Raw genomic sequence first — 12,609 nt, 5'->3', positions numbered from 1 at the left:
CTCCTCCCTCCTTCTGGGGGTCTCTGGGGGGATTTTCCCTTCAGGGAAAGGAGCTTCATCAGCTGCCCAAAGACTCCAAAGCCCATCCTCCCCTCCTCTTTTCCTCCCTCCCCTCCTTCCTTCCTTCCTTCCTCTGGTTCAGGGACAGGACCAAAATCTCTGGATGGTTTGTTGCTTTAGCTGCTCAGAAGCTTCATCCACATAAATAAAATGCATTTTTGTTATAAATCCAAAATGGTGATCCTGAATTTCATTGTGATTCATATAATTTCTTCTTCATCAAAAGTATTATTTTTACTTCCATGAAAATACTTCAGACAAGAGGCCAATAATTCTCCAGGGGTTCCTGTTCTTTATTAAAAGACCAGGAATATTTATTAAATCCCGTGTATTTGACTCAGCCTTCCATCCTTTCGAGGTAGGTAAAATGAGGACCCGGATTGTGGGGGCAATAAATTGACTTTGTATAAAAAAGAACACCGCTTGGGGGGGGACCGAAAGCCCAACTAAGCAGGTATATACAAAAGTATGAAGGCTATTGCTTAATGCATTGTAAACCGCCCTGAGTCTCCAGAGAAGGGCGGCATATAAATCAAACTAACTAACTAACTAATTAATTAATTAATAATAAATTAAAATAAAATAATAAATAATAAAATAAAATAAAATAAATAAAATAAAATAATAAAATAAAATAAAATAATAAAATAAAATAAAAAATAAAATAATAAAATAAAATAAAATAAAATAAAATAAAATAAAATAATAAAATAAAATAAAATAAAATAAAATAAAATAAAATAAAATAAAATAAAATAAATGCCAATTGTTGGTCAGGCTCCAGTTTAGGAGACTTGAAATCACAGGATGTTTCTTGAGTCATTTTGGGGGGATTTTCTCTTCCTTTTTCTTTGACTTCCGAGCTGACTTTTCTCTCCGGAGAGATCCGGGCGTCTCCTTCCCCCGAGAGGCCAAAGCTTTTCTCCGGCCACCAAGAGAGGCTCCCAACCTTCCCTCCCCAAAATTATATATATGTATATAAAGAACTTAATGAATCCTGCTGAATCAGTCTGCCTGTGGGTGCTTTCTGGATTTGATTTTTACAAGAAACTGATTTATATCTGTGTCCTATTTTACTACATTAGGCATCAAGCCAGTGGTGGGTTCCTCCCAGTTCAGTCCTGTTCGGCCGAGCCGGTAGCGGTCACGATATGACGTCACCGAACCGGTTCTTCCCCCCCTCGCCCTCCCCCCCACGTTATTCTTACCTTTTATTTGGTCCCACCCCTAATCTATTGCTGCCTCCTGAGTCCCAGCTGATGACTAGAGGGAAAAAAACTGTTTAAACTCTTGCCGCGGGGCTTCAAAGGGCCGCCCTACAGCTGATCAGTGTTAAAAGCAAACAAATGAGTCAGGTCGTAAGTGCGAGGACCTTCCAGAAATGACTCTGACCAGCTAGCCACGCCCACCTAGTCACATGACCTCCAAGCCACACCCACAAAATAAGCCACGCTCACAGAACCGGTAGTAAAAAAATTTAGAACCCACCCCTTCATCAAGCTTGATATCAAAAAGAAATCTTGAATGACATGATGTGGGGCAGATAAAATGTACTTTGTCCTCCTGCTGTTTTAAATCAAGAGGTCTCTATTTGTCTATTAAATTGGATTCCTGGATGGGCCGAGGGAGAAAGTTGTGTCCCTTGGTAGGTATTTAAAAGGAAAAAAAATACCTTTTTCCAATTCAATTAAAATCTCCAGCAACTCCCATCTGGCCAAATTGGAACCCCAAAATCTTCACACTGCAGTCTTGTAAATAAGGAGGTTTGGGATGGGCTATAAAAATAAAAATCTAAAAATATCAAATTGCAGCTTTAAAATCTGATCCTTCCATTTTCTTGCTAAAAGTCTTTTTCTCATCCAAATTTGCATTTCCTGTTTTTTTAAAAAAGGCCATTTTCAGTTTGTAAAGCCTCTGCCTTCTTTTAGCAATTCCACAAAGGCCTTTAATGTCCCAAGAGGCAAATGGGATTTTCCTGGAAAATAAAAACAACTCACACCTGAAATGCTGCTATTTGTCTGCGTGGAAACCTGACCAGATCCCAGGTTGGAATTACAAATAATCATTTAAAAATGGGTTCTTCTTAAGCATTATAGAATTTACTGTTAATAAGAAAATCCCTCAACAGAAATAAAAAAAATGGTTAGCAAAGGACTCTGGGCTGGAATGGATCTCTTGTCAACTCTCTTGGGGGTCTCATCCAGACTGAACCCCCCCCATTAATCCATCCAAGAGTTGTGCCAGTTGGAGCATTTGCTGAAGGAGGAGATCAAGATCCCAGATCCCCTCTGGATCCCTTCCCCACTCCCTGCCCCCCTCATCCAGGGCAGAAGCTTCCCTCTGGGAGTCAGAGGGACCCCTCCCCACCTCCTTCCCCAGGAATGGCCGGTCCCTGCGGCTGGGAAGGAGGCCGGCTGGGTGCAGGCAGAGCCTGGTCTGGGGTGGGTCTCCCTCTGAATCCCCCCCAGGAAGGATCCTTGAGAGAGATCATGAGATCCCCCAGAACTCTTCTGCCCTTCCTGCTCTGAAGGGGGGATTCAGGGTCTGTCATCTTCAGTGGGGGAGAAACTTTTCCTTCAGGGGATTCTGGCAGTTATGGGGAGCAAAGGGCTGCCCCCCCCCCATTGGCTCCTTTGGCCTTTCCTTCAAAATGCCTCTTTCTATTGAGGCTGCCTAAAATTGGGGGGTTTTGAAGCCACATCACACTTTGCACTTTTCGCCCTGAAATCTTCTGCTAATTTTTTTGTGTATCTTGTGGATCCTAAAGGGAGAAAAGAAAAAGTGGAAGGAGAAATTTTCTCTCTCCAAATAAAACTTTTTGAAAAGTGATTGAAACACCGAAGAAAATTGGGACAAAGATTTCCTCTCCTCTCCTCTCCTCTCCTCTCCTCTCCTCTCCTCTCCTCACCTCTCCTCTCCTCTCCTCTCCTCTCCTCTTCTCTTCTCTTCTCTTCTCTCCTCTCCTCTCCTCTCCTCTCCTCTCCTCTCCTCTCCTCTCCTCTCTCCTCTTTCTCTTTCTCTTTCTTTTTTTCTCTTGGCAAGCTTGCTTGATCACCTTCAGGGCTGCCCAGAGACATTTGGCTCCGTCCTCTCTCCTCTCCTCTATAACCTCCGCATGAAGCCGCTGGGTGAGGCCATCCGTCACCAGGGCTGGAGGTCTCCTCCGTCTGCTGATGTGATAAGGTTTCATCTCCACCTCTGGGGACCCAGGAGATGCTGAGGCTGCCCCCTCGAGGGTCCTGGAGGCTGTGGGGGGAGGGGCTGAGTGGGGGATTAGGGGCTTCGGCTGAACCCTGGAAAGGCCAAAGGGCTTTGGGTGTTGGGAGCCCCAAGATGGGGGACTTTAACCAACTTCCTTCTGGGTGGAGCTGCATTGTCCCAGAGACCCAGTTGGCAATTCTGGAGATTCTCCTGGACTCCCGGAGAGCAGGTGGCAGTCACGGCTAGGAGAGTGTCTGTGAGACTTTGGGTTAGTTGTGGCAACTTTGACAAATAAATTTAATAAATAACTAAATTTACTAAGCAAACAACAAACAAACAAATGTTGTGGTATTGCACCTAATTAAAAATCTGGTTTCATTTTCAACGAGATACCAAGAATCATCCGACTCGTGCTGCGTCTTTCCTTCCCGTCTTCTGCATCGTTTCTTTCCTGTTGTGTCTCTCATGTGCCTCCTTCCCCTCCTTCCCTCCAGCCAAGCCCACCGTCTCAATCTCCCCCACCAAGATGGAGCCCTCTTCCCCCAACACCATCCTCCTCTGCACCGCGACCGGCTTTTACCCCGTGGAGATCGAGGTCCAGTGGCTGAAGAACGGGCGGCTGGAGGAGGAGGGCGTGGCCTTTGGGGAGGAGCTCCAGAACGGAGACTGGACCTACCAGCTCCAGGTGATGCTGGAGACCCAGCCCCAACGGGGGGATGTCTACACTTGCAAGGTGGGGCATGCCAGCCTGGAGGCCCCCATCACCGTCCAGTGGGGTAAGCCCCTCCCTCCCCTCCCTCCCCTCCTGGTCTGTGGACCCCATCCTGCCCTGAGAAGGGGGAGAGACCCACCCCATGGGGAGAGCTGGAATGGACCCTCCTGGGGGAAGGTGGGCCTGATCCTCCTGCTCAGGTGAGGCTCCTTCTCCTTCCCCAGAACCCCATTCCTCCAGCTCTGCCAGGAGCAAACTCTGGACGGGGATCATGGGGGCCGTGATAGGAGTGGCCTTCCTGGCTGTGGGGCTCTTCTCCTACCTGAAGAGCAAGAAAGGTGAGTCTGGGGGGCTGGAGGAGAGGTTGTGGGGAGGGGACCCTCTAGGGGAGGCCTCTCATCAAGCTTCTCTTGTTTGAGGGGCTATAAATGAAGATCCTGCAACCTATTATGGGCTATCAATGGGGAGGGGTCCCGTTGAGTCCTCCAGCCCACGAAGGGTCCTGATTGGGTCTTTTTCTCCTTCCAGCAACTCCCATCCAACCTCCTGCAGGTGAGTTTCTCCTCTTCCCCCTCATCTCAACCCCTCCTAAGAGTTATAGGTGGCTTTTAAAAATTCCTTAATTGTTCCTTTTTTAAAAAAAAACCTTGCCTGAACAAAATCTCCTGGTTGTGGATAAGAGCAGTTTTTTTGGATTTTGAGCAACGTTTCCTTACAGAGATCTGAAAATGTATTGCAATCAAAAACAAAAGTACACAGAAACGCTAAAATCTTGCCCAGAATTTTTCCAAGTTTTGGGAAATTGCAAAAGGGAAGGGAAGGAGGGGGCCATTCCTCCCTTGGGGAGGGAGCACCCCGGGTTTAAATTCCCCCATGCATTTTGTAAGCAACCCACCCATTCTGTTAGGCCACGCCCACCCAGTCACATTAACCCCCACCACCACCAAGCCATGCCCACAGAACCGGTAGTAACAAATTTTACATTTCACCCCATGCTACTATGCACTGCGGTATTGTAGGCCACTTCAGCAAATGGCAGGAGATCTGCCCAGCTAAATTGCTGATAATGAACTTAGCATCTCAGGTATTCTTCTGTCATTGCGTTCGCTCGTTCTCTACCTCCTTTGCTGCCACCCCCATCGTAGCCCCGTCTTCTTTCTTCCTATGAAGCATCCCAGCCTTTTCCTCCCTGAAATGGGTGGATTCTCCCTCTATGTGTCCCTGCCTGTCAACCACCCCCCTGCAGTGTGGGTCTGCCTTGGGGGTGGGGGATGAAAGGGAAGAAGAATATGTTATTTACAGTAAAAGTCTCTTTATATTCTGATTTTCTTCCCCATCTCTTTTTCTACAGCACTCATGAATTAATCCTGCTCTCTGATGCAAAAGCATATTTTTTATTTAACAGCTGAAGACTCTTTGTCCTGTTTGCAACCTGTGAGAAACGGAGGCTGAAGGTGGCAGTTTGGGGGGAGGAGGAGAATGGCAGCCTGGACCTTCTCCTGCTGAGACACACATATACACACCAGCTTCCTTTCAGGGCCTCTCTTTCTTCTGAGGGAGGGGTGGAGACCATCTAGACTGTCCCCAGGGATGCTAGGTGGACCTGTCACTTCAGACCCCTCAACTCTCCTGGCTTTGAACCCACAGCAGCTTCATCTACATTATTCTCCCTCCCACTCACTTCCCTTCCCTTCGCTTTGGTATAAAAGAATAAACTTCAGATGTAAGAAAACCCTGGAATCCTTCCTTCCTTCCTTCCTCTTCCTCCTCTTCCTTTTTGCTGCCCCCGCAGGAGGCTCCTCCCTCCGCTGCCTCTGGATCCACCATCCAGGCTACTTTTGGTCCGAAGCCAGAACTGGTTCAGGAGGAGGGTGGGCAGATCCAGGGAGGCGAAGGGGCAGGACCCCCCTTTCTGCTCAGAGGCCCCCTTGCTCTGCTTCCCCTCAAGCCCACTTTGGAGGAGCAGAATGGCAGAAGGCACCGTCCTCCCTGAGCATTTCTGGGGAGCCATTGGGGGGCACCCGAGACTCCCCTACATTCATCCAGCCATTTCAGCCATTTCCCTCCTCCACAACTGGAGGGTCCTGCCCCATTTTGGCACCCAATGGCTCCCTCCCTCTTTGGGGCTCAGATTCCAATGGTATAGAGTCTCCTGCTCGATGGTATAAATGGTGTAGGCCTGAGCAGGAGGTTGGACTAGATGACCTCCAAGGAATCCATCTGAAGCCGTTCCTGGTGCAGAAGACATTGCCACGGAGGGGAAGACCTGCTCGGTGGGAAAAAGGAGGGGAGTTCAATGGGGCAACCCTGAGTGGAAGACCCCTCCCTTCTCCCCATCACCTCTAGATGCCCCTAGACAGCCCTCCGACTGAGCCTCTATATACTGTATAAGAAATAACCAACTGAACTCAACAGAAGAAAGAGGAAAACCTCCTTCAATGCATTTGGGTTGAGATAAAAGGGGAGAAAAGGGGGGAAAGAGGGATGGGGGAATATTCGGAGCCTCCCAACCAACCAGAGGAAAGAGATGGAAGTTTCTGTGAATTAGCCGAGGCCCGGAGGAAGCTCCCCCCAAGAGTCATGGGGGGCTTGGACTCCCCTGGCCTCACCTGGGAGGCAGGTTCTGGGCCTGGTGGAAGAGGAAAGAGGCTCCTGGGAAACCCAGCAGACCAGAGGCCGCCTTGGAAGCAGCCCCCCCTCCTTTCCCCCCATACGGGGCCTTTGCCACCAGGGGAGGGGAGACCCTGGACGGGGCCTTCTCCAACCCCCAGGGAGCCTTGAAGGCTGCCCCTCCTGGCCCCTCCGATCCTCTCTCTGGGAGGCTCCGGTCAGCAGAGAAGCCTTTAAGGTTCATCAGAGAGGACCCAGGAGAGAACTAGGGAGGCTGTGGCCGGCAGAAGCTGTGGAGGCTCTACAAGGAGATAGTGTATCTTCAAAAATAAAAAATATTTTAAAAATATTTAGGGAAAAAGTCACTTTTCTCACTGCCATTGTAACTTCGAAAGGTCACTAAATGAGCCGTCATAAGTCAGGGACTCCTTCCTTCAATGGGCTTTAACTGAAGGAGAAAAGGACCAGAGAGCTATAATGAGGTGGTGGGGAAGGGCCCCTTCAGCCGCCTCCAATGGGGCAGAGGACCAAGGGGCTGCCCCACCTGCAGACTCAGCCATGGGGCGGAGGAGGAGGAGGAGGGGAGTCCCTGAGGGAGAATGGAGGCTTGTTGCCTGCTGGATCCTGGCCGGTTCCTCAGTTCCGCTTCGGAGGAGCCCAAAGCTTCAGGCTGGGGAAGCGAAGCCCAAGCGCCTCTGCAGCTCTTGGGGGCTGGAGAAGGAAGGGCTGCTCTGTGTGTGTGTATTTGTGTGTGTGTGTAGCTGGGGATGGCAGAGGGAACTTGGAGAAGAGCACAATATTTGGGGGGGGGAAGCATGAAAGGGGCCCAGAGGTTCTGCCTGGGTCAGGTGAGGGAGGGAGGCCCCACAGAGGCTGCCTGGATCTGGGGCTGACTGTGTGTGAGTGGCTGTGTCAGATACACAACTGTGGGGCAGATGCTGGGGGGCACCTGGCTCTGGGCTGCTGAGGCTGGTGCTGGGCCAGGGGGGAGTTTGACCCCTCCAGCCCCCCCATCCCTGGAAAGGACCCAGGCCACCTCTGGACCCCCAAAGCTCTTGAAACAGGATCCGGAATTCAGGATCTCTCTAAGCCGCCTTTGCGTAACTCACAGGAACCCAAATCTCCCGCAAAGACTAGAAAAAAGTTTTTCTATGGATGTAGTAAAAGAGGAGTAGAAGAAACAGAAGGTCTCCTTTTGGGATAGTTTGGGGGGGAGAGAGATTTCCTGACTGTGATGGTGAAAAGGCTGTAATCCTATAGTGGAGGAAATAGGATCCCTGAAGTCCTCAGGATTTCTATTAACATTCCAAGTTATTCTATAAATTATAAATTTATTCTTCGGTTTAATATACTGTCCCTCCATTCATCCTTCCTAAATAATCCTGAAATCTTTTCCAAGGAAGAAAAGCCACTCAGATCCTCTGACACGTCATATCCGTGGATATGGATTTTCTTCTCCTTCTTTTGGGAAAATGTTTCCTCCAACTCCCCTCCAGAAGAACTAAATTCATCTCAGAATCTGGATTCTTAGGACTTGGGAGTCCCAGGACTGATTCCTTTCCCCATAAAATCCCCTTTTCTCTCAGGATCCTTGCAGGCAAAACGTTGAGTTCCCTGGCAAAGAACAAACGGGAGGAATGGAGAATCTGGTCCTTCATAATATAAAATGTTTCTGAGATTTATGGAGCTTAAAAGTTTATTTCAAATCACGGCAGAGATTTGGAAAGAAGGGAAAAGCTGCATTTATTTGGAAACGATATTTCTCTTCAAAAGACGTTTTGTATGAACACACCTACAAAAGTTGGAGGGAATTAAGGACAAAAACACCCTCAAAATTTCCAGGGAGGAAAAAATGCCTTGAGGGTCTTTGGCTGAGAATTGGGGGGGGGACGGAGGAAGAGCCACTGCTCAGACGGGGGACCTCCCTGAATTCTGGGCTTGGGCCGGAAGAGAAGGGGGGACGGGGGGGTCTTGGCTGGGCTCTGGGTGGGGGGAAACTCCACTTGGGACCCTTCCTGGAGGGGAAGACCAACTGGACTCCCACTCCTGCCCTTGGGATCTCCCTCGCTCACTTGGGATCTCACAAGCAGATCCTGGAGTGGGGCAGCGTCTCCAGGGATCACCCCTCAACTGACAGAAGCCGAAGCCCAGAGAAGGTTGAGCAGCCTAGAAGGGAAAATGGGATCATCCTCCGAGGAGGATCCGACCTGGAAGGGATCAGGAGGGATTTCCTGACCCTGAGAACCAATGATTCAATGGAGCGGCCCCCCCACCTGGAATTGTGTGGGGAGGAGGGGGGCTGCATCCCTGGAGGCCAAGGGGTTGGACTAGAAGATCTCTAAGGTCCCTTCCAGCCTTTGAGTCTCCCCATCGGCCCTCCCCCCCAGCCTTCCACCCACCCACCCCCTCCTGCTTGTGGGGGGAGGGGGAAGAAAGGCTGGGACTGTCCATAAAAGAGGAAGCAGCCGGAGACCCTCCAGACTCTGGGCTGAACCCCCGACAGGCTCCGCTCCAGCAGTCCTTCAGGGGGAGATTCTTTCCCCCCCTTCTGATTCACCCCCCCCCCCATTGAGCTCAACAGCAGCCATTCTGGAACCCAAACCGACCTGAACCCCACAGCGCTGGGGGTCAGACCTCCCCTCCGGCAGCCCCTGGGCCAGGAAGGAAGGGGGTCAAAGGTCAGAGGCTTCCCTGGGGGTTTCACCTGGGGGCCAGGAAATGTGGGGAGGGGTCAGTGTGTGTGTGTGTGTGTGTCCACAGTCACCAGCTCATCCCCACCCCCTGCAGAGTCCAGAGTCTCTGTTACTGGACATGCTGACGGCAGCAAGAATTCCTTCCATGGAAAGAAACCTCCAGGATGGAGGAAGTGATGGAATGAAAAAGTGGGCAGAGATGGAGAAATAAACTTTTTGAAAGAAGAGATTTCCAGCTGTTTTTCTACCTGGAAGCCCCTTCTGGGCTTTGGGCAGAAAAAAATGAAATCTGGACTTCTGGGATTTACTGATTAAGTGAAGTTGTTGGTATAGAAATGGTTAATATTTACTTACAGAAGAAATAAAAACAGAGACTAGATTGGAGATTGGAGGATAATTGGGGGGGGCAAAAGGAAGAGGAGATTCTCCTCCGGAGCTGGCATGAAAGACCCCCCAGATTGCAGCCCCCCAAGACTGAAGGGATTCCCCTCCCCCACTTTCTCCGCTTCTCTCTCTGCGCCGAACTCTCTCCTGCATCGGGCGAAGTCAAGGGAGGCTCTGCCCGGAGACCGATGACGCTGCAGGAGGCAGGATTCCCATTGGTCCTCCTGCTCTTCTGGACTCTCCCTCTTCCGAAGTCCGAGGAAAACTCCTCCCCCCTCCAGACCCTCCGATTCCTCCTCTGGGGCTGGGAGCGTCTTTCTCCCCCCTTTGGGGCGCTTGTGGGGAGCCTCCATGGCTTTTCCTGGGGTCCCCCTGATGCTGCTGCTGGGGGCGCTGGCCCGGATCCCCGGGAGCGAAGGGGGGGAGGAGACCCCCGGTAAGGAGGGGGCTGGGCGGGGGAGGAGGGGGCTGGGAAGGGGGAAGGAAGCCTCCAGCAGCCTCGATCTCTGCGTGGTCTCCTCCCCCTTCCTCCCCACAGCCCCCCCAGGAGGACGGAGAGGGACCCTAATCCTAACCCTTCCCCCATGTAGCCCAGGTGGGGGTCGCGGCCTCTCCTGTGCCTGGGTGGGAGGGGGCTGCAGGGAAAGAGGAAGGGGAGGAAAAGCGAAAGAGGGAAACTGAGGCATTTTCAGCCCTGAAGCCCCAGAAGGGAAAAAAGACATTTGAGCAAAAGTCTTTTTCCTTCTTCAAAAACTTCACTTTTTCTCCTGAATCTCAGATTTGAGGCTTTGGAGGTCAGGCAAGAGGGGGGCTTCGGGCCCTTCATGGGGAGACCCTGAATTTGGGGAGGAGACCAAGAACCTCCATAATCCCCCTGGAGGAGAGGGGGGAGTGAGGGAGAAGGAGGGAGCGGGAGGCCCTCCCTTTGAGAGGCTCTTCGGGGGGGGGGCTGCACTGCAGGGTCTTTTTGGGGAGGGGGAGAGGAATCAGGAGCCGTCAAAGGGAAGGAGCTGGGCTGAAGATTGGGGGGAAGAAGAAAGGAGGGGAGAGACGGAGGGAAGGTGGGGGTTGAAGGGCTGGGAGACCCCAGGAGAGTCGGTCTAGATGTCCTCATTGTGGCCCCTCCCCAGATCCCCTCCCCAGGAAGGAAGAGAGAGTGGGGGGAATGGACGTTACTTTCCCTCCAGCCCCTCCCCCCCATCCTTCCTGCCCCTTGAGATCCAACCTTCCCTGCAGAGACTGAACGGGATCGCTGGACCGGTTGAGCTTCTGCCTGCCTTTTCCCACCCCTCCCCCTCTTCCCTCCCCTCCCCCCTCCAGACCCCCCAGGAAGCCTCCCTTCCTCTCTGGGACTGAGAGAGTTCCTGCTCCCTCCTCCAGGGGGCGTCTTCCCCCAGTCTCTCTCGGAAGGTCCCCCGCAACTCCCCCCTCCCGCATAGATCCCCCTCCTCCTCTCCCAGCGGCTGGGAACGATGGGCCCTGGAGTCCCTCCTGACGGCCTTCCTCCCCCTCGCAGCCCATTTCCTCTACCAGCAGAAGTGCGAGTGCCGCTTCCTCAACGGGACGCAGCGGGTGAGATACCTGGACTGCTACTTCTACGACCGGCAGGAATATCTCCGCTTCGACAGCGACCTCGGGAAGTACGTGGCCGTCACGGAGTTGGGGAAGGGGACTGCGGACAAGTGGAACAGGGATGAGCGCCTCCTGCGCTACCGGAAGGCCGAAGTGGATTCCTTCTGCCGGTACAACTACAGGGTGTACAACTACGAGGCGCCCAAGAGGGAGGAGCGGGTGGTTGGCCGGAGAGGTGAGTTCGTGGGGGGGGGGAGAGTTTGGGGGGGAGTTTGGGGGAGGGGACCCCCTTTTCCTCTCCTTGATTGAGACTCTCCCGGATGAAGATTTAGTGGTGATTTCAAAAGCAAGGATGACTCAAATTCAGTGGAAAAATCAATGAAGAGACTTAATTGAAAGGCTTCAGGGGATTCAGGCTGCCTCCCCCTCTCCGCCCCCCCCCCAGCAAATCCCCAGAGCCCCATTGGGACCCCTTTTCAGAAGGCCAATAGGGGGGGCTCCCTCCCCCTCTGGGGCCTTTGGGATTTTGGGATTAAAAAAATCCTTTCTCTCCAGGTCTCCGTTCTCTCTATTCTTCATTCTGAGTCAATTCCACTCCGGCATCTTTTCAATCCAATAAATAAATAAGTAAGTAAGTAAAATAAACGAATATATAAAATTAAATAAATAAATGAAGAATCAATAAATGAAAAGCTAAATAAATAAATAAATAATAAATAAAATAAATAACTAATAAAATAAACTAAAGAAAGAAAGAATAATAATAAATTAACTAAATAATAAAATAAATTTAATAAATATCTCATACATGGGGCTCCCCTTGAGGAGCACTCGGAGGCTCCAACTGGTGCAGAATGCGGCCGCGCGGGTACTTATGGGGGCGACATGGCGCTCCCACGTGACACCTCTCCTGCGCGAGCTGCATTGGCTTCCGGTGGTCTTCCGAGTGCGCTTCAAGGTGTTGGTTCCCATCTTCAAAGCGCTCCATGGCTTAGGGCCCGGTTATTTACGAGACCACCTTCTGCCTCCGATAACCTCCCACCGGCCAATACGCTCCCACAGAGAGGGCCTCCTCAGGGTGCCGTCTGTCAGGCAATGTCGGCTGGCGACCCCCCCGGGGAAGAGCCTTCTCTGTGGGGGCACCCGCCCTCTGGAATGAGCTACCCCCAGGGATACGACTGATCCCGGACCTCCGGACCTTCCGCCGGGCCCTGAAGACTTTTTTATTTCAGCAAGCCGGGCTGGGTTAAAAAAATTTTAATTGGGTGAATTTTATGGGTAACGGGGTTTTAAATTGGAGTAGCCTAAAATAATTTAATTTTGTTTTAATGTATTTTAATATTTGTATTGTGTGTTTTTAATTCTGGCTGTTCACCG

At 51.3% G+C, this 12,609-nt stretch overlaps 2 protein-coding genes across 2 annotated transcripts in view; both read left to right on the top strand.

The window, feature by feature from the left end:
- LOC148116165 (rano class II histocompatibility antigen, A beta chain-like) overlaps nucleotides 1-5,705 on the top strand; it is a 41,951-nt gene extending 36,246 nt beyond the window's left edge. The window contains exons 4-5 of the mRNA XM_087884954.1: nucleotides 4,502-4,525; nucleotides 5,325-5,705. Coding sequence (XP_087741080.1) covers nucleotides 4,502-4,525; nucleotides 5,325-5,338 — 38 coding nt within the window. The 3' untranslated portion in view covers nucleotides 5,339-5,705. The remainder of the gene's footprint in view (nucleotides 1-4,501; nucleotides 4,526-5,324) is intronic.
- A 3,689-nt stretch (nucleotides 5,706-9,394) lies between these two features.
- Nucleotides 9,395-11,614, top strand: LOC148116164 (H-2 class II histocompatibility antigen, I-E beta chain-like). Its single transcript, XM_087885409.1, has 3 exons — nucleotides 9,395-9,465; nucleotides 11,100-11,467; nucleotides 11,559-11,614. The coding sequence occupies exons 1-3, from the start codon at nucleotides 9,395-9,397 to the stop codon at nucleotides 11,612-11,614; spliced, it is 495 nt and encodes a 164-aa protein (XP_087741535.1).
- Nucleotides 11,615-12,609: the final 995 nt, after the last annotated feature.

This window comes from Pantherophis guttatus, chromosome 2 (assembly GCF_059756535.1).
Source record: "Pantherophis guttatus breed Tessera chromosome 2, ASM5975653v1, whole genome shotgun sequence".
In the NCBI taxonomy this organism is placed as follows: Eukaryota; Metazoa; Chordata; class Lepidosauria; order Squamata; family Colubridae; genus Pantherophis; species Pantherophis guttatus.
The sequence above is the reverse complement of the archived record's forward strand: the minus strand, read 5'-3'. Positions and strand labels throughout refer to the sequence as shown.

Coding starts and splice junctions, on each gene's coding strand:
- LOC148116164 (XM_087885409.1), top strand. CDS start 9,395: ATGCTGACGGCAGCAAGAATTCCTTCCATGGAAAGAAACCTCCAGGAT. Junction 9,466..11,099: donor GGAAGTGATGGAATGAAAAA/GTGGGCAGAGAT, acceptor CCTCCCGCATAG/ATCCCCCTCCTCCTCTCCCA. Junction 11,468..11,558: donor GCGGGTGGTTGGCCGGAGAG/GTGAGTTCGTGG, acceptor TCCCGGATGAAG/ATTTAGTGGTGATTTCAAAA.